Below are 25,294 nucleotides of genomic sequence, written 5' to 3' on the forward strand. Positions count from 1 at the left end.
AGTTATCCAATTAGCCAGGCAAATACCTAGCAATCACTGCGGCACAAAGCCACTAATATCCAGTTAATAGTTAAGTAATTCAATCTATTAATAAAAAATAAAAAGGACCAAGGGAGGGACAAGATCAATGGTTAGGTACCTCGAGTCTGCAGCTAAGTCTTCATGGGCGGAAAATGAGAAAAAGGGAAAAAGAGAGTGAAAAAAAAACAAAAGAGAGAGAGAGTCAAAAAAGAGAGAAAAACAGAAAGAGAGAGAGAGTCAGAGCAAAACAGAATAAGAGAGAGGAAAAGAGAAAATGACAAAATATGAGAGAGAAAAATAGAAAGAAAGTGCAAAAGAGAAAAAAAGAGCAAGTGAGAAAGGGCAAAGTGCAGAGAAAAAACAGTGAAAGAAAGAGAAAAACAAAGGCCCAGAAATTCGATACCGATAAAAACCTGCCAGTGCCGGTATTAACAGTCGCTGAAAATGGTGGCGTTGGCAGGACCAGTAAACTGGCGCTGGGGAATAATTAACATTAGCCCAGCACTAAACTCACTATGCAATGCCTTCCTGGCAGCACTCGTCATCAATTGCATCAAGAACAGCTTGCTTTGAGAGCGAGGCTCTCATTTCAGAAAGCAGTTTGGTCTTTTAAAGGGGATCTGCCTTCTGAAATGAAAAAAATAAAAATCATATAAAAATAGGCAGTTTCTAGCTCATACAGCTCAACCGCCTTCTGAAAAAAAAATGAACATTAAAAAGAATTCTCAAATTGGAGTCTGCATCTCTTAAAGTTGAATTCCCTTCCGCACCTTAAAAAAAAAGGGAAAAGTGCTTCACAGCACCAACACAAATTGCTCAGCAAGCCAGGTAAGGGGCACCCTGGGTCTCGCACACAGCATTCCAGCTTTGTGCAGGGGGTCAACACTGCAAACGAGGTCCTCCACCCATAGGGGCCAGAAGGCCCTCCAGAAAGAACGATGTGGGACCACATCACCGAGGCTGTCACTGACAGCAGTGTCGCCCCCACCACCTGGCTCCAGTGCCCAAAGAAGCTTCACACCATCAGACCAGTGGTCAAGGTCAGTGAATGCATCTTCAAAAGCCGTCTCCTACCAACTGCACCACTAGCCTCACACAATTCTCAATGCACGACTTTCCCCCACTGCCCCCCCTCACCCCCAATTACTCACTTACCAACAATATGTACCAAACATGAGGCACAACTCCCACTCCTAACTTCGCCTTGGAGAAGATGGTGCTGGCTATACTGCGTCTTACTCTCTGCTTCCCTCCTCTTCTGTGTCTTCCTCGTACCTCTGCAAGCGGCTGCAGTAAATTTGAAATAAAAGCATGAAATGCTGGAAATACTCAGCAGGTCTTCAGCATCATTGAATTCTGCTTCTCTCCACAGATGCTGCCTGACCTACTGAGTATTTGTAGCATTTTCTGTCTTCCCAGAGGCCTTCCTTTCCAATCTGAGGCCCAGCAGCATTCCTGCATACTTAAAAACTTTTAACATGTATTGCAGCAAGCCACAACTTCAATAACATTTTTTAAAATCCAGTCCAAAAGCATAAATGCAAACTTACCTCAAAGATGTGTATGTCCCTTTAAGAAGTGCTGACAGCATTTGTCAGTCTGCTGAACGCTCTCTTTTCAGAGTGAGTTTAGGACCCAGCGCTAAGGCCGAAGTTCGCAGAGGTGATGTTAAGTTGACGTTGATGTCACCCTCTCTTCATTTACATCTCCACGGCTAGCGCTGCTATCGGCAGTGCTAAGGGCTTCATGAAAATGGCAGCCACTGATTCCCGGGCCAGGAGAGCAGTGCAAATGGGTGGCGGTGAGTAGCCCAATTACTGAGCCAAAGAAAATTAGAGTGAGAGAGCAAGAGAAAGAATAAAAAAGGTGAAAGACAAAGAGGGAGTGAGAATGAGAAAAATAAGAGAAAGAAAGCAAGAAATGGAAGAAAAGTTATAGAGGAAGATACAAGCAGCGGGCAGGACAACCTGCTTTTTCTTTTTCACTATATGCATCACTACTAGAGATAAATGTGTAAAAAACAAATAAATTTTCCTAGTGCTATTTGTTGTGTGACGATGCTAAAAGTTTTTCAAGCAGAAACCAATTTCTATGCTTATTCTTGCTGACCTCTGTTGTATGTTCATGAATTCCTGCCAATCAGCCGACCAGAGCCGTGAATTTCCGCAGGGGTTGTCCTGCTGTCCTGCCTGTTAAGTATCGAATAATTCCACGAGGCTAAGTACGGTGAGCTAGTTCAGGCATGACCTTACTCTAGTCTATTCACTCTCAAAACGAAGATTCAACATGGCTGCCAACATTATATACACGTCTTGCACGTGTCTGCCAGTGACCATTAGGACTCCGACAGTCGTGCCCTCCGGTGGCAGGTAAAACCCAGTTAACGTACATAACATCATTCCCCCCAAAGTCCTTGGTACAGGTTGTATTTACAAGTTGAGACGGTCCGGGGCCTTCCGCTCCCTGGATGATCTTCTCAGTTCGAACCCAAGCTTGGGTGAGTTAGTAGGACCATTGCTGCATTGCGGAGCAGTCGGTCTGACAGGAATGTTGGGAATGGTAGGTTCGTCCTCATGAATGACACAAGGGTCAAGTGATGGTTGGATGTGTGTTGGTTGGTCGATGATGATATCATCTTCAATTTGTTCTGGGTTGTCTGTGAATCGTAGTTTGGTTTGGTTGATGTGCCTCTTGCACGTTTGGCCATTTAACAGTTTGACGACAACCACCCTGTTCTCCTCCTTGGCCAAAACCATGCCAGCAACCTACTTTGGATCATGACCATAATTCAGGACAAACACAGGGTCATGAAAGCAATGTCACATGATACAGCTGCGCGATCCTCATACCATTGCTGCCGTTGCCTTCTGGTTTCGACATGATCACTGGAGATCTGGGTGTACAAAGGAGAGCCTGGTTTTGAAGCCTCTCTTCATTAACAGCTCGATAGGAGGAATCCCGGTGAGCGAGAGGGGTCTCGTCCGGTAACTGAGCAGAATATGGGACAAGCGGGTCTGTAGGGAGCCATGAGTCACGTGTTTTAGGCTCTGCTTAATGTTTGGACAGCCCGCTCTGCTTGACTGTTAGGCACGGGTTTGAAAGGGGCAGACCTGACATGCTTGATGCCATTACGGGTCATAAACTCGTGGAACTCCGAACTGGTGAAACATGGTCCGTTGTCGTTGACAAGGACGTTGGGCAGGCCATGGGTGGTGAACATGGCCTGGAGGCTTTCAATGGTGGCTGTGGACGCGCTGGATGACATGATTACGCATTCAATCCATTTGGAGTACCACTAAAAACATTTTGCCGAGAAAGGGGCCGGCAAAGTCGACGTGGATCCTTGACCACGGTTTGGATGGCCATGACCACAGACTCAGCGGAGCCTCCACAGGTGCGTTACTCAGTTGCATGCAAGTGTTGCACTGATGTACGCATGACTCCAAATCCGAGTCAATGCCGGGCCACCAAACGTGAGACCTGGCAATGGTCTTCATCATGACAATGCCTGGGTGGATACTGTGTAAATCTCGCACAAAAGTTTCTCTGCCTTTTTTTGGCAGAACAAAACGATTACCCCATAACAGACAATCAGACTGAATAGACAATTCAGCTTTGTGGCAGCTATAAAGCTTAATTTCATCCTGCATTTCACTGCGAATGGCAGACCAACTTCCATTTAGGACACACCTTTTTACGCTTCACAGTACAGGATCCTGGCAGGTCCAGGTCCTAATTTGGCGAGCCATGATGGGTGACCCCTCGCTCTCGAAGGCATCCATGAGCAGCAGCAAGTCTGCGAGTTGCGGCATTTCCACCCGGTTGTGGGCAATGGTAGCCGGCTAAGCACATCAGCACAGTTTTCAGTGCCTGGTCTGTGGCGGATGACATAATCAGCGGATAATGTCAGTGCCCATCTTTGGATGTGGGTTGAGGCACTGGTGTTTATACCGTTGCTCTCAGAAAACAATGAAATGAGCGGCTTGTGGTCTGTTTCAAGTTCAAACTGTTATCATCATCATAGGCAGTCCCTCGGGATCGAGGAAGACTTGCTTCCACTCTTAGCATGAGTTCTTAGGTGGCTGTACAGTCCAATACGAGAACCACAGTTTCTGTCACAAGTGGGACAGATAGTCGTTGAGGGAAAGGGTGGGCAGGGAGCCTGGTTTGCCGCACGCTCCTTCCGCTCCCTGCGCTTGATTTCTGCATGCTCTTGGCGACGATACTCGAGGAGCTCAGCGCCCTCCCGAATGCACTTCCTCCACTTAGGGCGGTTTATGGCCAAGGACTCCCAGGTGTCAATGGGGATGTCGCACTTTATCAGGGAAGCTTTGAAGGTATCCTTGTAACGTTTCCTCTGCCCGCCTTTGGTTCGTTTGTTGTGGACGAGTTCTGAGTAGAGCGCTTGCTTTGGGAGTCTCATGTATGGCATGCGAACTATGTGGCCTGTCCAGCGGAGTTGATCAAGTGTGGTCAGTGCTTCAATGCTGGGGATGTTGGCCTGGACGAGGACGCTAATGTTTGTGCGTCTGTCCTCCCAGGAGATTTGCAGGATCTTGCGGAGACATCGCTGGTGGTATTTCTCCAGCGACTTGAGGTGTCTACTGTACATGGTCCACGTCTCTGAGCCATACAGGAGGGCGGGTATTATTACGGCCCTGTAGACCGTGAGCTTGGTGACAGTTTTGAGGGACTGATCTTCAAACACTCTTTTCCTCAGGCGGCCGAAGGCTGCACTGGCGGGCTGGAGGCGGTGTTGGATCTCATCATCAATGCCTGTTCTTGTTGGTAGGAGGCTCCCGAGATAGGGGAAGTGGTCCACATTGTCCAGGGCCACATCGTGGATCTTGATGTTTGGGGGGCAGTGCTGTGCAGCGAGGACAGGCTGGTGGAGGACCTTTGTCTTACTAATGTTTAGCGTAAGGCCCATGCTTTCATACGCCTCGGTAAATATGTCGACTATGTCCTGAGTTCAGCCTCTGTGTGTGCACAGACGCAGGCGTCGTCCACGTACTGGAACTCGACGACAGAGGTTGGAGTGGTCTTGGACCTGGCCTGGAGACAGTGAAGGTTGAACAGCTTCCCACTGGTTCTGTAGTTTAGCTCCACTCCAGCGGGGAGCTTATCAACTGTGAGGAGGAGTATGGCAGCGAGAAAGATTGAGAAGAGGGTTGGAGCGATGACGCAGCCCTGCTTGACCTCGGTCCGGACATGAATTGGGTCTGTGATGGATCCGTTGGTAAGGATCACGGCTTGCATGTCGTCGTGGAGCAGGCGGAGAATGGTGACGTACTTTTGGGGGCATCCGAAACGGAGGAGGACGCTCCATAGACCCTCGCGGTTGACAGTGTCAAAGGCCTTTGTAAGGTCGAAGAAGGGCTGGCGCTGTTCCCTGCATTTTTCCTGTAGCTGTTGCGCTGCAAAAATTATGTCCATTGTGCCCCGGAGGGGACGAAATCCGCACTGCGACTCTGAGAGGAGCTCCTCGGCCACGGGGCGAAGACGATTGAGGAGGACTCCAGCAACGACTTTCCCTGCTTTATATATGTATACAATAAATATACTCTTTGTGTAGTCACTGTATAGTTGCATAAGATGGAAACTTGTTTACCGGAGGTACCATCAACAAGATTCATAGAAAAATAGAAAATAGGTGCAGGAGCCTGCACCGCCATTCAACGAGTTCATGGCTGAACATGCAACTTCAGTACCCCATTCCTGCTTTCTCGCCATACCCCTTGATCCCCCTAGTAGTAAGGACTACATCTAACTCCTTTTTGAATATATTTAGTGAATTGGCCTCAACAACTTTCTGTGGTAGAGAATTCCACAGGTTCACAATTCTCTGAGCGAAGAAGTTTCTCCTCATCTCGGTCCGAAATGGCTTACCCCTTATCCTTAGACTGTGACCCCTGGCTCTGGAACAACTGTATTCACCCAACAACTGTATTCACACTGTATACACTATGTTGGTACCACCAGAGGGTGCAACTGGTCGAGGCTCAGGGGTCACCTGTACATCACAGGTGCCCAGGTATAAAAGGGAGTCCACCATGTGGTATCCTCATTCTGGAGTTATATTAAATGGACTAAAGGTCACTACAGTTCAGTACAATACTTTGCCTCGTGGAGCCATTATCAGAGCATCTAAAGACATAACAACTGGCAACGAGATGGACTGTCACGCGAAAATGGCTAACCTCGGTATGTTGCAGCAGTTCGCCGATGGGGATGATTGGGACGCTTTTGTGGAGAGGCTCGACCATTTCTTCACAGCAAACGACCTGACAGGCGATGATCCGGCCATGCTGTCTGTTAAGCTATCCTGCTCACCAGTTGTGGGCACATCGTCTATGGCCTCGTCATGGACTTGCTGGCACCAGTAAAGACAACGACCAAGACATACGAGGAGCTTGTAACGCTGATCCAAGAACTCAAGGCTAAAGAGAGCATCCTCACAGCCAGACACTGGTTTTACACTTACCGACAGCTCTAAGGCCAGGAAATCGCGAAATATGCTGTAGACCTCAGGAGCCTGGCAGCACCGTATGATTTAGGCGAACACCTCACCAAAGCGCTGCGGTATATCTTTGTCATCGGAATCGGCCACGAGGGCCTTCTTCATAGGCTACTGTCTGCAGATACCACAGTCACACTGCAGAAGGCCATCACCATGAGCCAGGCATTCATGACCTCAACCTGCGGCTCTACGCGGATGACTCATCCTCAGGACTCAAACCCAGCAAGTACGGTACACAAGACTGGTGCCTTTTAGAGGCAGGACTGTAGAATGTGAATCTTTTCATGGGAGAGAGAACAGGCCCCTGAGTCCCTTAACTCTGATTCCGCTGAGGGGGGCTAATCGGTTAGCACCATGCTGGCGTTGCGGAGGAAATCACTGGACTCACCAGTGCCATTTTAAGGACTATGTGTACAAAGGGTGCAGCACAAAGGGCCACCTCCAGCGAATGTGTAAAAGAAATAGGACTTACTGTGTTGATGAAGAGTCTGCAGAGGGCCATGAATCCAGCGCGGATTATGAAGGGGTGGTCAGAGAGGCAGCTCAGCCTCATGATGAGGTGTACGGAATGTTTACCTGCACTACAGAATGTTCCCCGTTGAGAATGGAAGTAGAGATAAATGGCGCTCCAGTTTCATGGAGGTGGACACGGGGGCGAGCCAGTCAGTAATGAATCAAGAAGCCTTTGAGAGGCTATGGGACAAATCAAACTGAATGACCCAAGTTGGTCCCGGTTCAAGCAAAGCTGCTCATCTACAACAATGAACTTATCTCAATTGTTGGTAAGTGCGAATGTTAAGGTACTCCATGATGGCGCGGTGCAATAGTTACCTCTGTGGATTGCTGCAGGTGATGGACCAACGCTACTCGGAAGGTGGTGGATGGAGAAGATCCATTGGAGTTGGGAAGATTTCATCCCTCCAGCGATCGATATCCCCCGTGCTCATAGGCAAAGCAAGCCCCGATCGGAGGTTGGATCTGGCACCAGAGAGCAGACTAGCACAGCACCCGAGGCACAGACCGCTCAGTACGACTGCGCGGAGGTGATCCAGCTGAGACGACCCGAACGCATCTTCCAGGCTCCAGTGGCAGGACTCTGGAGGAAGAAAATCGGATCCAAAGGCGACTTTCCAGCTTCGGTGACAGAACCCAGGGAGAAGATGATCATAGCAGCTGATATCGTGAATGGAAGAAAGATGGCGCCCAAACCACGAGGTGAAGCGCTGAAGGAAAAGATGGCGGCTGCCAGACCACGAGGTGCAGCGCTGGTGGAGCAACACGTGATACCAAGCGAAGAGGAGGATTGGGGTAAAGATAGCAAGGCTCTCTTAAAGGAGGCCAGCAACCCACCACACTTAAAGGGACAGTCCCACATTCTCACTCAATGTAATAACTGTGAGCTAAATGTAAAGTTTGTAATTGATGATCAGAGTTTTATACATGTAATAAGCAAAGAAAAGTCAGGCGATTGCAATCGATGCTATAGTTTATCTACAATAAGCAATGAAACATTGTACGATGCAGGATTTCAACTGCATTCTGATAATGTAGCAGGCAAACACCCATCGGAAGCACACAGGTCCAGCGGGATACCCAATGCTGTAGCCTGCGTCCCTGGGACCAGAGTGATGCACCACTGAGTGTGGCCACAAGCAGCTAAAATAGACAGGCGGCAGAGCAAGCGATCTCAGGAGGGCAACGGCACCGGTATCGATCCCCTGCCCCTGATTGGCTCCACCTCTCAGGCACCAACCGCCACGAGCCTGAAAGAGAAAACTGCGCTTTTCCCAGACCCCATCGCCACCAAGGCTACACCCGGAAACGAAGGGTCACCTGCAACGGTTCTCCCAATTGGGACCGGGACCCAAACCAAATAACGCCCATGCAAGCAAGTTGGCAATTCCCTGTGCACTGCTAGACGACTACTCCTCTGGGCGCAAGGAGAAGACAGGGAGGTCACAGTCATCTCTGAACCTCCCCGACGCTAGGAGCAACGGCAAAGGTCCCGAGAGCAGGCAACTCGAGCTAACCGAGTTCCCACTGCCAGCACCGGGCAACGCGCCGCCACCAGGCTACCTGGATACCATCCAGCAGCTCTGGAAATAGCTTGTCCTCACGCACTGGTGCTGACCCCAGCACTGAGTCCAAGTATGTATAAAGAATGTACCTCACCAGTCAACTGTACTTGTCTTACAACTGTACCACAAATGCAATGATGTAAATGCAAATTTCCTTTTCTGGTCTTAAATGTATATGAAAGTATATGAATGTGATGAGCCACCTGCATGATCCACTGAAGCCCCACTGCATCATTGAACCATCCCAACTGATAACCACTACCCAACGTTGTGGCAATAAGGACTTGGGGGTTAACAGGGAGAGAGCCAAGCCAAAGCACAGCCAAGGTGCAAGGGCTATTGGCACTTATGTCTGGGGAGAGCTGCGCCAGAGCACATAGCGCAAAAGTATTGGCACAAAAGTCTTGGGGGAGAGTGATATTATATATGTATACTATAGATATATTCTCTGTGTAGTCACTGTACAGCTGCATAAGATGGAGACTTATTTACTGGAGGTACCATCAACAAGGTTCACACTGTATACACTATGCTGGCACTACCAGAGGGTGCAACTGGTGGAGGCCCAGGGGTCACCTGTACCCCACAGGTACCCAGGTATAAAAGGGAGTCCATCATGTGGTATCCTCACTCTGGAGTTATATTAAATGGACTAAGGTCACTGCAGTTCAAGTACAATACTCTGCCTCGTAGAGTATTTATCTGAGCATCTAAAGACATAACACAAACCGAAGCCCAAACAGGTATTGATGCATTTTCCTCACCCCATATATGCATGCTAAAGCCTCTTTCTCTACCATACTATAGGCTCTTTCAAGCCTTAGATAGACTTCTGGACGCGTATGCAACTGGTTGGAGTCTGCCTGATAGATTGGCTTACTGGAGCACATGACCGACCCCATAAGATGAGGTGTAACAGACCAGCACTAACCGCTTACATGTGTCATAGTGTACCAGTAATTTATTGGAACAGAGCAGGTTCCTGGCCTTCTCAAAGGCTCTGTCTTGAGATTTGCCCCAAACACAGTCGTTACCCTTTCTCAGCAACATGTACAAGGGCTCCAGTAATGTGCTCAAACTAGGTAGAAAGTTACCAAAATAGTTGAGAAGACCTAGGAACGAACACAGCTCCGTCACACTCTGGGGTCTGGGTGCATTCTTGATGGCCTCCGTCTTCGAGTCCATAGGCCTGATGCTGTCTGCTGCAATCTTTCTCCCAGGAATTCGACTTCTGGTGCCATGAAAACGCACTTGGAGCATTTGAGCCTGAGTCCCACTCTGCCCAGACGACATAGAACCTCTTCCAGGTTGTGCAGGTGTTCGCTGGCGTCGCGACCGGAGATCAGGATGTCATCTTGGAACACAACAGTTCTCGGGACCGACTTCAGCAAACTCTCCATGTTTCTCTGAAATATGGCTGCCGCCGAGCGAATTCTGAAAGGGCCTCTGTGATATATAATCAGTCCTTTGTGCTGTTGATGCACGTCAGTTTTTTCGAAGATTCGACCAGCTATTGTGTCATGTAAGCGGAGGTCAGGTCCAATTTGGTGAACGATTTCCCCCCCGCTAGCATTGCAAACAGGTCGTCAGCCTTGGGTAACGGGTAGTGATCCTGTATCGAGACTCGGTTGATCGTTACCTTGTAGTCGCTGCAGATCCTGACTGTGCCATCACTTTTCAATACCGGGACAATTGGGCTGGTCCATTCGCTGAACTCGACTGTTCATATGATTCCTTCCTGTTGAAATCTGTCCAGTTCGATCTCGACCTTCTCTCTCATCATGTATAGAACCACCTGAGCCTTGTGATGGACAGGTCTTGCATCTGGGCCTAGGTGGATCTGCACCTTGGCTCCCGTGAAGTTGCCGATGCCTGGTTCAAACAACGAGGAAAACTTGCTCAGCACTTGAGCACACGAAGCGTCATCCATTAATGATAAGGCTTTAATATCGTTCCAGTTCCATTTAATTTTCTCAAGCCAACTCCTGCCGAACAGCGTTGGGCCATTGCCTGGAACGATCCACAACGATAAATCATGCACAGCTCCATCGTACAATACCTTTACTGCCGCGCTGCCAATGACTGGTATGAGCTCTTTGCTGTAGGTACGCAGCATCGCATTGATTGGGCTCAGTTTGGGTCTTTTTGCCTGAGTGTCCCACAGCTTTTTGAAAGCCTTCTGGCTCATTATTGACTGACTTGCACCCATGTCCAATTCCATGGATACTGGAACTCCATTTAATTTAACTTCCAGCATTATCGGAGGACTTTTGGTAAAAGAATGTACCCCACACACTTCTTCGTCCTGTAACTCGGGTTGAGTTGCTTGTGCCGCTTGATTCACACTGGATCGATCATCCTCAGCCACATGGTGTGTCGCAGCATGCCTGCTCTGTTGCGGACACATTTGTTGAAGGTGCCCCATTGTTGCACAGCCTTTACACACAAATTGCTTGAATCGGCATCGATGGGCCCGATGATAGCCCCCGCAATGCCAACAAGGCAAGATTTGATTCACCCCCGATGGCAGACTTTGAGCAGTTACAGGTCGTACGAACGCGGACGAGTAGGCCCTGCCATGTGCAGCTCTGCCTGCCGACGATATTATTTTATGCACAGTACTTGCCGGCGAGTTTCGATGCTGGGAAGATATCTGTTTTGAGTTTTCGTCCGTGGTCGTGCATGCCTGGGCGATCGTGATGGCCCTGCTCAGGTCTAGAGATTCAGCAGCCAGCAGCTTTCGAAGGATAACCTCGTGGCCAATGCCAGGCACGAAAAAGTCCCACAGCATTTTCTCCAATGCAGCTCCGAAGTTGCACGACCCAGCGAGACGTCTTAAGTCGACAACAAATTTCGCCACGTCCTGGCCCTTGGAGCGATTGTGTGTATAGAAACGATACCTCGCCATGATGATGCTTTCCTTCGGTTTAAAGTGGTTCTGAACCAGCGTACACAATTCATCGTAAGTCTTATCCTTTGGTCGAGTCGGTGAGAGTAGATTCTTGATAAGGCCATAAAATTTTGACCCACAAATGGTGAGGAGAACCGCGCTGCGCTTAATTGCGTTATCGGTTCCTTCCAATCCATTGGCTACGAAGTAGTGGTCGAGACGATCAGTGAAATTCTCCCAATCTTCCCCTTCCACGGATCTCTCCAAAATTCCAACAGACATGGTTGCGTGAAAGTTTGTATTTTTAACTCATTGCCAATTGTTAATTATTGAATAATTCCACGAGTCTAGGTTGGGCCCTCACTGCCTCCTCCCCCCCCCCCCCGCTGCCGTCAGGAACGGCTGCCTCCTCACTGCCTCCCTCCCGCTGCCGTCGGTCGGGCCCTCACTGCCTCCTCCCCCCCCCCCGCTGCCGTCGGGAACAGCTGCCTCCTCACTGCCTCCCCCCCCCGCTGCCGTTGGGAACGGCTGCCTCAACTTGTGAGGCTTCCTGCAGCCTTCTCCCTGCCTGAAGCATTTTCACACAGGTAGGAACATGGTTTATTTAATCTTTTCTTTGCTTATAAATTTTTATTCAGGTTGGAATTATTTGTATAATATTTGTATAAGTATAACTAAGGATTTATTGTAGAATGTAATGACTTCCCTTCCTTCCCCCCCCCCCCCCCCACCTCGTTCCAGACGCCTAATTTGTAACCTGCGCCTGATTTTTTAATGTGTAGACAAGGTTTTTTCAGGCCTACAAAAATCTTCACTTGCTCCATTCTAAGTTAGTTTAGAGTACGTTTTCACTGTGGAAAGTTTCAAATCAGGCATCAGTGGCCGGACACGCCCCCTTTTGAAAAAAAAATTCTGTTCAAAAGTGAAACTGTTCTACATGACTAGAACTGCAGAAAACTTAAATGTGGAGAATTGCGATTTCTAAGATACTCCGTTCTCCACCAGTTGCTTCTAAAAATCAGGAACAAATCATGTGGAAACTTGGGACCAAAGTGAGGATTCAACATGGCTGCCAACATTATATACACGGCTTGCACGTGTCTGCCAGTGACCATTAGGATTCCGACAGTCGTGCCCTCCGGTGGCAGGTAAAACCTAGTTAACATACATAAACACTGCCCTAACTTGTAAAGCATCCTTTAAGTCAATCATTTCACTATTTTCTATTTGCACCCACCCCCTATGGCGCTGTTCTGGCTTCCATGCTTTTTACATTACACTAACTAGTAACTCTCACTTATATATAAGTAATCAACCAATTTCTTCAACCTTCAATATTATCGCTTTATTAAATTAAAAAGCTCTGTAACTGGATGATTAATTGTTCACCTGCTGAGTTGTTCGATCCTGTTCGGCCTAAATTGGTATTTGCTTTTAATCTCTTGTGCATCAGTTGGCAGTGACGTTGTGCTTTCTATATATGTATGCAAGTCAGCAATACTGTCTTGATTTGTTTTTTTGTAGCAATGATAGCAGTCTGAACTTGGCAAATCAATTTTCTTTTCTCATTGCCTTCTATTATTTTCCTGTGAACTAGCTGTCTGAACGCCACACGACATTCTCAGATTTGCACAATCCTTTTACATCTGGGTAGGAATACTGCAATATTTACAAGTTGGTCTCCTCTCCATGTCTGGAAGGTATAATAAGCCCTTCCAATAAGAGGAGGCTAAGGGGCTAACCATGCTGATTATTTTTCACAAGAGTACTAAGACCACTCTTATGCTCAACCCTCAACTCTAACAGCATACTTTAAAAAGTTAGGTGACTACTGATTAGTATATATTTTTATGTGAAACATTTACCCCTCTTCCTGGAGTACTCTCATGAAAAGACCAACAGGTACGAATGGTTACTAAATCACCAATTAAATGGCTATACAGCACTTTTCTTCCTCTCCATTCTATGCAGATGTTGCACTGTCTATTGCTCTGTAACGTATTGCAGCATCTAATAAGTTTTCAATTACATTATCAGCATTTTACTGAATTACTAAAACACTTGTGACTTGAGGGTTAATTGCTGACCTGCTGCATTATTAGAGCTTTATTTTCATAAATTAGTATTTGCTTTCAATCCACTATACTGAAATTGATACGGACAGGCTGAGTGACTAAGGATGAAATGTGCAGTTTTTTGTAGTACCAAGGATGGACCTCATTGAGGTATTTTGATGAGTTGACCTTTAAAGGAGCAAACTGCATGCATTCTCAACTCGAAAACATTTACAATTTAATGTCAGCAGAATCTAGCTTTTCAAATAAATTTGTCCCCTTTATGCATTCTATTTCTTTCTCTTTAAATTCCCCCCATCCCCCCGCACTACCACACACACTCAGGACTTTGCCAATCAATTGGGCAAGCAACTAATTCTTTGAGCTCTGCCAATGCCTCTCCAGTCAGCAGCTCAGAACAGTTTGGGGTGATTCTCCCTCCTCTTATTCCTCCTTGGCAAGTGAGAATTGTGCATATTGAGAACCTTGAATGCAAATCCTGCCACTTCTTGGCACAGTGCACTGGAATCAAGAGTGGATCCAATCAAATGGTGACACTATGTAACACTAATAACTTACTTATATAGCGCCTTTAATGTAAAAAAAACACCAAAGGCACTTCACAAAGGCATGAGGAAAAACAGATGCAGAGCCAAGAGAAAAACGAGTGCCTTAAAGGAGAGGGAAGTGGAGAGGGGGAGAAGTTTGAAGGGGAGGTTCTAGACAAATGAATCGAAGCAGCTAATGATGGGATGAAGGGAGGGGTCTATCAGGATGCTGAGGTCACCTCGTCTGGTTCAGCACAAGACGTTAGCCAAGGAGGGGACATCCTAAAGTGCTATACCGCCAACAATGTACTTTTGAAGTGTAGTCACAGTTGTAATGTAGAAGGTGCGGGAGAAGTAGGGGAAGAGGCCATGTCGTGACTTGGTGATAAAGGCACGTTACCATTGCGGCGGTTTAGGTAGGGCAGGTGGTAGAAAGTATAATGGGATGGGGAGGCTTCGGTAAGGGAAAGGGGTCACCACTGGTGTCCCAAGTTTCACTCAAAGCCAGGATGTCAATACAATCATCCACAATAAGGTCACGGATGCAAGGACTTTGTTTGTAGTGAATAGACATTCTGGAGACAATGCAGAGAGAGTCATTGATAGTTGATCAATTGGCTGAGTCCATGGGATGGTGGATGGGGTGAACGGGATAGAAAGGAAGTTAGTGCCTCAACTACACTGGGTGGAAAAGTTGAGAGTGGAGGATGGAGCAGTCATCTTGAAGAGGCAGAAAGGCGTGCTAAAATGGGCCTGTCAGAGAATGCTGAGAGGGGAACAGAGGGCAACTGTGGGCTTGTTCAAGGGAAGTTCAAGCCTTTAATACAGAAAGTGAAAATAATGAACCTGTCAGTTTTCTTCATCCACTCAAGGAAAGCTCAGTTATCAGTTATCACTGCTGAGAACTGACTAAACTCTCTGCAATTGAGCTTAGCAAAAAATATCAGGAAGACAGACTGGTACTTGAATCTATAGCCTATGGATTATGAAGTGAATGCAATTACGAATACATTAATCAGGGTCACAAGCTTACATATTCATTTTCAAGCAATTCTGAATGAATCCAAGAAACAGATCAAGACCAGTAAAATAAAAATCCAGTGACTTTTAAATCGAGTTTAAGAAAACAAACAAAGAAAAAACTGCGCATTGCTTAACAAATGAATGAAGAGCACTAGATGAGCCATATTGCGAATGATCAAGTAGTGACTGATGAACTGTTCTAAGCACGTACATGCACAATATGCAAATAAATGGTGCGTGTACGGTCATCGGCTTAGAGATTTGGACATAATTCCATCAACTGGAAAATCTATTGAAGATTGCACAGCAGCTGCATCAGGCGACCTCATCCAGTTACTGGAAGGATTTGTTTACTCATAGTATATTTCTGACAGGCCAATGAGTTTTGCAATGATTTTAGTGATTGAGTTTGATAGATACCTAGCCATAGCATGCTACAAAACACTTCAATATCCAGCTTTATTAAACCTTTGAGCATGCCAACACAATGGTTGTGCCAAATGTATGAAGTTCCTGATTGTTAAAAAGCAAGGAAAAAGTAAATGGAGAACTTTTTATTCAAAATTCTCTTCTGTTTTATATAAGAAAATTAAATTAACAGATTTTTGTTTGACTTTAAAAAAAACAGATTAATTTGTTTTAGCCATATCGATCCTTGCATATTTTAAGCTCCTTCATCTATGTACATGACCTCTATATCTCACCTTTTCTTAAAGCCAAGAATACACATGAAGATGGAAGGCAACATGAAATGGGTTGTAGATAGGGATGTGTAATTTAGCGTGTGAATCTTGGTAGAATTATGATAGGTTTGGTTGTTTTGGGAAATGGTGTCTTGTAATATGGTTGTATTGAAGGAAAATGTCTTGGTCTCACAGTATTTAGAGGGAAATCATTGGGTCTGGGAATCTGAGGGAATGGGATGCCCCAATCCGGAGCACATGAGAGTCCAGAGTCTGTTGGCATTGAGGAGGCAGAAGAATTGGCAGCACTATAGTTGATACTGGGGCCTGGGAGTACTGGGGGTAGGATGTGCCAATATCTTGGGGGGTTGCGGGGGGGGGAAGGCTGTGTATGTCAGCATTGAAGGGGAAGAGTGCAGAGAAGGATCTGGGTCAGTCCACACCTTGCTGTCAGGTACCCCAATGCCACATTCCTGGAATGTCAGCCTGGTTTCAGTTTTAAGTGCAAAACGTGCTTTTGTAGTTGCTGACTGTTTACATATTCGATAATTAATAGAGCTGTAACTAATTAGAATGTTTACCATCACATAATATGAAAAATAGACACAGGTAAAATGGAAATGATCTGCACTTTCCTTCTTTTCAATAAAAGATGAACGTGAACATTTTGTTTCTACCTGTGATGATCCCATTTTTTTCCTGTGGTTCTTGCCAGCCGATTTTCAAAGAGGTATCAAGGATTTCAGTAAAACTCAAGTGCCCCACAGCTCCCGGTCCTATAGAAGTTTAAAATGAGACAGTTAAGCGAGACAGTTCATCTTTCGTTTAGGCATTTCACAACTCAAAATCGAGTTCAACAATTTCAAACCATAACCTCATCCCCTAGTTTTTTTATTTTTTTCTGCTTTTTATTCCTCTTTCCCACGGCAGCTGTTGCTGATTCTGCCATCTCCATTTACGCCCTATCTAGACTCATCTTTTGTTTCTTAAATTGTCCCATTACCATCTCCTTTAGCCTTGTACCATCATCCAATGTCTCTTAATCTCTCCTGCCTTCCATTCTATCACAGACCTTCCCTTTTGCTCTTTTCTCCCCTCTCCCCTTTCCCTGCCCCCCACACTTGCTTAAAAACCTTTTACATCTCTAACTTTTTCCAGTTCTGACGAAGGGTCATTGACCTGAAATGTTAACTCTGTTTCTCTCTTCACAGATGCTGCCTGACCTGCTGAGTGTTTCCAGCATTTTTTGTCTTTATTTCAGATTTCAGCATCCACAGTATTTTGGTTTTGAGTTAGAGACCAGTGACTGACTTGTTGTGTATGTAGTGGATAAATCATGAGAAGCAGCGGGTTCTGCAAAAAGAGCACTGCAGATCATATCATAATCCACAAATTCAAGGGGTTATGTATTCCCATGTCACAAGGTAAAATAAACCACTGCGTATGCATCACTTATCCTGTTTATACTCTTAATGCAACCAGTAAGCACTTTCAGCTTTGACTCTGGGGAGAAATAAAACTACTACTGAAACCACAGCTTTTGTGGAACAATAGATTCCACCATCTACTTTTATTTTCCTTGCATCTTACAAGTGCAAGATTAAAGCATAGAATAGTACGTTGTCAAGAATAATTTCTATATATATATATATATTGAACAAAGGTTTGTGGTGCTGGGACTAGGTATCAGGCAGCCTATAGTGTAGGGTTAGCAGAGCTCAGTTCACCACAGAATGTCTGTAGGTTAATGATCCAGGAATGCCTGTCACATAAAGCTTTTTGCTGTATATTAATCTTTTTTTTAAACTTTCCTTTAATAACCAGTTTGATTTAAACCAAATGATCCTATATGGGTGCTTGGTGAAAGTAATTTGTCTGGGATCGCGCTGCAATTTTCAATTTATTTTTGCCCTTATATTTCCCTCACAAGCAAGATAAATCTTTCTGAACACATCCACTTCGACCATCAGTTAAAGCGCACAGTATTTCAGAAATAGAAAGCAGCGCCAATGGTAAATGGACGTAAATCAAAAAAATGGACAAGCAAACTAAGCTTTGAGCTGCATTATTATAAAGCAAAAATCAAAAAAGATAAATCGCCTTTTGAAAAAATAATCAGTAAAAAGTGTAGGAGTTGGTAACAGGCATGATCATAGAGACGGTGAGTTCAAGAACAAGGTGTTCAAATCCCTGCTGTGTCCTAAGTGGGGGAAAAAAACCTGAAGTAATGTACTGGAGAAAAGAAAAATACATGACTGAAATTCACAAGGTGCAAATGAAAGCAAAAGTAAAGGAACAGATCTCTCTGATTGCATGGATTTCCTCTTTAGAATTCTATTGCAGAAACAATGGGGGAGAAATTGCCCTCCTATGTGCCTCCTGTTAGCACCTCCGTGGGGCAATAACGGATCGCTACGGTTGTGCCACCGGGCGCGGCAAGAGTACGGACGCCCGCGAACTTGCCTTGCAGGTTAGTGGCAGCGTTAACCCCTAACACCATGATCTCCTGCGCCACGGAGATTGTGACATCATCAGGTGCGCAGCGCCCCGGTACTACCCTGGATGCAAACTTCAGTTCCGCCCCCTGCAGCATCGCCAGGCCTCGACACCGGCAGCTGCAGGAGGCGTTGTAAGGTAGGCCCGGCCGCTTGTGGAGTGGTATTTAAAAAGGATTGCCGGTGAGGTAAGTGAAAATTTTTTATTGAGCTCTCAGGTCATTTCTTTGCAGCATTTTCTTCTGCCACGATTGATCAGGCCTGCATTCTGTTAATGTGCCTGGGGCTAATCGTTGCGGATTGCGGGTGCTATCAGCGAGCAAGGGATTACATTTATTGCAGAGCCTGGAGCAATGGCCAATCCCTTCAAGGGAGGGAAGGAGCCTCCGATCCCGGCAGCGCTGCACTGGTCACCGCGCAGCACTCTGCCGCTACCCTTGCCTGGTTTAGCACTCTACAGGAAGTGGTTGCGCTTGATTTAGCATTCCACCGGAAGTGGTAGCGCTTGATTTAGCGCTCCACGTTCTTTTTGGAGCGCTAAACCAGAAGTTTGTACCGGCTTCACTTGCGTAGCCCCTTGCCGATACTTTTGTGCCCCTGCAAAAATTATTGCCCCAAACGGGATGCTACGCAATTTCTAGCCCAAAGTGCATACGAACAGCAGAAATTATTACACTCATTTACAAAACTCAAAGCTGCAGCTTTAAGCTGATCAAGTTTTACATGCTCGAATGTCTTATCTGTCTGAATTAATAATTGTCTTAATTTTTTTCAATTAATTGAATAGCAGAGTTCAAATATGGGTCTCTTGTCATAATGCCAACTAGAGGCTGTGATGTGCACAGCCCTAGGTGGTACAGTGGCTAGAATGGAACTCTAATTGGAAGAAATAGTAGAGTTTCCTTAATAGATTCTTCACCCTCCAGACTAAGCTAACAACACCATGCTGACCAGAATGTTGCAGGTTTGATTCCAAATCTGATGTGGCAAACATAGGAATTTTGTCATACTACGTTTATATATATATGCTTAAAAGCTGCAGCAATCCAGATCCAAACAGATTCTACATGTTTTCTTAAATTTGACATGACTGCATGAGTTGCTTGCCTTATGACCATTTAACCTATGGTTCTAGATGTGAATATGATTGCCCATTTTGGATTATGGTGAGCTGAGTAAAGGTTATGCCAACAGGTGCTGCAATTCTTTGGCGACATGTTAAGTCATCGAAGTTTCCAGATAACTTGTACTCATTTCTGCTTTAGCATTCCATGGAGTCCTCTACGTGATATACATGATATTGTTGTATAGTCATAAGCTGCTTTCATACTGTACTTAGCAGGACTCGAGGGCTGCTGGTTGGCAGCCCCACAGTAAAGTTGGCAGATTCGGTAGGGCAGCTACCAGCTGTGGCAACTAGCAATCTTGGTGTTGTGTATCTGTAAAGCATGCACTCCCATGTTATGCCACCAGGGAGCTCATCCCCTGAAGTGCCAAGGGATCCCAGCATCCGTTGGGAGCACTGTATATAAGCCAGCCCCTAAGACCTGTTCCTCACTCTGGAGTGTCTTATTAAAGACTGAGGTCACTGTTACTTTAACCTCCCTGTGTGCAGCTTCATCTGTGTTAGGAATAACTGGCGACAAGAATACGAATCCAATGCAAAGAGGCAGCAAACTGTGGGCATCCTGGAGAAGTTCTCAGAGGGTGAGCGCTGGGAAGCCTATGTCGAACGGCTAGACCAGTACTTTGTAGCCAACGAGCTGGACGGAGAAGGAAGAGCTGCAAAAAGGAGAGCGGTCCTCCTCACGGTCTGCGGGGCACCGACCTACAACCTCATGAAGAATCTTCTGGCTCCAGTGAAACCCACAGATAAGTCATATGAGGAGCTGTGTACACTGGTTCAGGAGCATCTTAACCCAAGGGAGAGCGTGCTGATGGCGAGGTATCGGTTCTACATGTGCCAGCGATCTGAAGGTCAGGAAGTGCCGAGCTATGTCGCCGAGCTAAGGCAGGACAGTGTCAGTTTGATGGCTACCTGGAGAAAATGCTCAGAGACTTTTTTGTACTGGGCATTGGCCACGAGACCATCCTACGAAAACTTTTGACTGTAGAGACACCTCAGTAAGGCCATTGCGGTAGCACAGGTGTTTATGTCCACCAGTGATAACACCAAACAAATCTCTCAGCACACAAGTGCTAGCAATGTTCATAAATTAACTGGAACTGTGTTTGTGAACAGAAATGTACAGGGTAGAACCCATGAGTCTTCAACTGTCAGCAGGCCTCAGGTGACCCAGATGACTCAGAGTCCGCAACAAAGGATGAATGCAAGGCAATTCACACCTTGTTGGCGTTGTGGAGGCGTCCATTCAGTCTATTCATGCCGCTTCAAAGGGTATGTTTACAAGAGCTGTGGAACAATGGGGCACCTCCAATGAGCTTGCAAACAAGCTGCAAGCTCTGCAAAACCTGCTAACCACCATATGGCAGAGGAAGATTGGTCCATGGTGGATCAAAACAATTTCGAGCCTCAGAGAGAGGAGGCAGATGCTGAAGTACATGGGGTGCACATATTTTCGACGAAATGTCCACCTATAATGCTAAACGTAAAATTGAATGGCTTATCCGTAGCCATGGAACTGGACACTGGCGCTAGCCAATCCATCATGAGTAAAAAGATGTTTGAGAGACTGTGGTGCAACAAGGCATTCAGACTAGCCCTGAGCCGCATCCACGCAAAACTAAGAACGTACACCAAAGAGCTTATCACTGTCCTGGGCAGCGCCATGGTCAAGGTCACCTACAAGGGCACGGTGCACGAACTGCCACTCTGGATTGTCCCGGGCGATGGCCCCACACTGCTTGGAAGGAGCTTGCTGGGCAAAATGTGTTGGAACTGGGATGACATCCGGGCGCTATCACATGTCGATGAGGCCTCATGTACCCAGGTGCTTAACAAATTTCCTTCCCTTTTTGAGCCAGGCATTGGAAACTTTTCCGGGGCGAAAGTGCGGATCCACTTGGTCCCAGAGACACGACCCATTCACCACAAGGCGCTAGCGGTACCTCACATGATGAGGGAGAGAGTGGAAATCGAGCTGGACAGGCTGCAACGCGAGGGCATCATCTCCCCAGTGGAATTCAGCGAGTGGGCCAGCCCAATTGTTCCAGTACTCAAAAGTGATGGTACGGATTTGCAGCGATTATAAAGTAACTATTAATTGTTTCTCGCTACAGGACCAATACCCACTACCTAAGGCCCACGACCTATTTGCGATGCTGGCAGGAGGCAAGACGTTCACCAAGCTCGACCTGACTTCAGCCTACATGACGCAGGAGCTGGAGGAGTCTTCGAAGGGCCTCACCTGCATCAACACGCACAAGGGACTGTTCATCTACAACAGATGCCCGTTTGGAATTCGGTCGGCTGCAGCGATCTTCCAGAGAAACATGGAGAGCCTTGTCAAGTCGGTACCACACACGGTGGTCTTTCAGGACGACATATTGGTCACGGGTCGGGACACCGCCGAGCACCTACAAAACCTGGAGGAGGTCCTCCAGCGACTGGATCGCGTAGGGCTGCGGCTGAAGAGGTCGATATGTGTCTTCATGGCAACAGAAGTGGAGTTTTTGGGGAGAAAGATCGCGGCGGATGGCATTTGGCCCACAGACGCCATGACAGAGGCTATTAGGAACGCGCCCAGGCCACACAACGTCACGGAGCTGCGGCCGTTCCTGGGACTCCTCAACTATTTTGGTAATTTCCTACCGGGTTTAAGCACCCTTTTAGAGCCCCTACATGTGTTACTGCGTAAAGGTGAGAACTGGGTATGGGGAAAAAAACAAGTAATTGCTTTTGAGAAAGCCAGAAACATTTTATGCTTCAACAAGCTGCTTGTATTATATACCCATGTAAAAGACTTGTGCTAGCATGTGATGCGTCGATGTACGGAGTCCGGTGTTTATTACAACAAGCTAACGCTGCGGGGAAGTTGCAACCTGTCGCCTATGCTTGCAGGAACTTGTCTAAGGCTGAGAGGGCCGACAGCATGATTGAGAAAGAGGCATTAGCGTGTGTGTTCGGGGTAAAGAAAATGCATCAGTACCGGTTTGGCCTCAAATTTGAGCTGGAAACCGATCACAAGCCCCTCACATCCCTGTTCGCTGAAAACAAGGGGATAAATACTAATGCCTCAGCCCGCATACAAAGGTGGGCACTCGCGCTATCAGTGTATAACTATACCATCCGCCACAGGCCGGCACCGAGAACTGTGCAGATGCTCTCAGTTGGCTACCATTGCACACCACGGGGGTGGAAATGGCGCAGCCCGCAGACTTGTTGATGGTCATGGCAGCGTTTGAAAATGATAAATCACCTGTCACGGCCCACCAGATTAGGACTTGGACCAGCCAAGATCCTCTGCTGTCCCTAGTAAAAAACTGTGTACTGCATGGGAGCTGGGCCAGCATCCCTGTTGAAATGCAAGAGCCAATCAAGCCATTCCAGCGGCGAAAGGACGAGCTGTCCATTCAGGCAGACTGCCTGTTGTGGGGTAACCGTGCAGTGCTACCAAAAAGGGGCAGGGAGACGTTCATCTCGGATCTCCACAGCACATACCCAGGTATAGTAATGATGAAAGCGATAGCCAGATCCCACCTGTGGTGGCCCGGTATCGACTCTGTGTACGGCAATGCAGTGTATGTGCTCAGTTGAGCAACGCGCCCAGATAGGCACCACTAAGTTTGTGGTCCTGGCCCTCCAGACCATGGTCGAGGATCCATGTTGACTATGCGGGCCCGTTTCTCGGTAAAATGTTCCTGGTGGTGGTGGATACTTTTTCAAAATGGACTGAATCCGAAATAATGTCGGGAAGCACCGCCACCGCCACCGCCACCATTGAAAGTCTGAGGGCCACATTTGCCACCCATGGCCTGCCTGACATACTGGTGGTCAGTGATAACGGGCCATGTTTTACCAGTGCCGAATTTAAAGAATTCATGACCCGCAATGGGATCAAACATGTCACCTCGGCTCTGTTTAAACCAGCCTCCAATGGGCAGGCAGAGCAGGCAGTACAAACCATCAAACAGAGCCTTAAACGAGTCACAGAAGGCTCACTCCAAACCCGCCTGTCCCGGGTACTGCTCAGCTACCGCAAGAGACCCCACTCGCTTACAGGGGTGACCCCAGCTGAGCTACTCATGAAAAGGACACTTAAAGCCAGACTCTCGCTGGTTCACCCCAACCTGCATGATCAGGTAGAGAGCAGGTGGCAGCAACAAAGTGTAAACGATAGTCGCGCCACTGTGACACGGGAAATTGATCTGAATGACCCCGTGAATGCGCTAAACTATATGCATGGTCCCAAGTGGATCGTGGGCACGTTGATAGCCAAAGAAGGGAGTAGGGTGTTTGGACCAAACGAGGCTGCGGTTCACAGACTGCCCTGAACAGCAGACACCACCTTTTTCGAGCACACAACACACACCCAAAGGATCAAGGACACCACCCCAGACCAGGAAATCAAACCCATCACACCCAACAGCCCAGCAAAGCCAGGTTCACCCAGCAGCCCTGCAGGGTCAACAACACGCCAGCCCAGCGAGGACACAGCCAACACACCAGAACAGACATTTGTACCGAGGCGGTCCACCAGGGAAAGAAAGGCTCCCGACCGCCTCACCTTGTAAATAGTTTTCACTTTGACTTTGAGGGAGGGGGGGGCGGGGAGTGAGTGTATATCTGTAAAGCATGCACTCCCATGTTACGCCACCAGGGAGCTCATCCCCTGAAGTCCCAAGGGATCCCAGCATCCCTTGGGAGCACTGTATATAAGCCGGCCCCTAAGGCCTGTTCCTCACTCTGGAGTATCTTATTAAAGACTGAGGTCACTGTTACTTTAACCTCCCTGTGTGCAGCTTCATCTGTGTTAGGAACACAATACTTGGTACCCCATTAAAGGGACTATAAAGGCAGCTTTAGGGAAATACCGAGAACTTGCATTATTGTCATATGTCAGAATGGTGTTGTTGCTTTGATCTTCAAAAGAAATGATTATTAAGAGTACAGATGTGACGTCTGAAATCCGGAAACCGCGTGACCGAGGCCGTTCCGGATTCTAGCTATTTCCAAATTTCAGAACGTCTTTGCCTGGGCTGAGGTAGGGTGGGGGGGGGGTTGGGCGGTCGAGGTCGGGCCGGCGAGGCAAGGGGGCGTGGTCGGGCCGCCGAGGTAAGGGGCGAGGTCGGGCCGCTGAGGGCCGGGGCAAGGTCGGGGCGCCGAGGGCCGGCCGACGAGGCGAGGTCGGACCGCTGAGGGCCGAGGCGATGTCGGGCCGCCAGGGCGAGGTTGGGCTGCCGAGGTGAGGTCGGGCCGAGGCTGGGGCGCTGAGGCGGGGGAGCACGGGCAGCCATGTCCGGATTTCGGAACATTTTCCAGTTTCCGGACGACCTCGCCACGGATTGGACCAGTGTCCAGATTCCGGAACATTCCAAATTTCTTAACTCCGGATTTCGGACACTCCACCTGTACATAAATGTGATAATAAGTGTTACGTGATTTCTAAAGGACTTTCAGAAGGAAGAACACCAAGAAAATGTATTTCATGGGAAACCCACTACCGGAGGAATACAGCAAAATACTGCGTTATTCTGAAAAACTTTTCAATTTCAAAATTGTAGCAAGGTTGGTGAGATCTATGAAGGGGCTGATTGTATTTTTTCTTTATTTTATATATAGCATAGCCCTGAAAACCCATGTGACAGGTCATCCAGTGGTATACCTATATTTAAGGGAGATAGAAAATGTCCAGGAAACCATAGGCCAGTCAGCTTAACGTTGGTGGTAGGAAAAATATTGGAATCCCTACTAAAGGAGAAAATAGAAACCAAAAATAGAATAATGAAAAGTCATTATGGATCTCAAAACGAAAAGTCTTGCTTGACCAACCTCATTGAATTCTTTGAAGAGGTAACAGAG

The 25,294-nt window shown here is 47.2% G+C and overlaps 1 protein-coding gene across 3 annotated transcripts in view; it reads right to left on the reverse strand.

Moving 5' to 3' along the window:
• Nucleotides 1–25,294, reverse strand: part of sdk1a (sidekick cell adhesion molecule 1a) — an 892,584-nt gene that overhangs the window by 145,982 nt on the left and 721,308 nt on the right. For all 3 annotated transcript variants that reach the window (XM_070901293.1, XM_070901295.1, XM_070901292.1), the window contains one exon: nucleotides 16,495–16,593. In XM_070901293.1, the coding sequence (XP_070757394.1) occupies nucleotides 16,495–16,593 (99 nt within the window). The remainder of the gene's footprint in view (nucleotides 1–16,494; nucleotides 16,594–25,294) is intronic.

This window comes from Pristiophorus japonicus, chromosome 15 (genome assembly GCF_044704955.1).
Source record: "Pristiophorus japonicus isolate sPriJap1 chromosome 15, sPriJap1.hap1, whole genome shotgun sequence".
NCBI classification, from domain to species: domain Eukaryota; kingdom Metazoa; phylum Chordata; class Chondrichthyes; family Pristiophoridae; genus Pristiophorus; species Pristiophorus japonicus.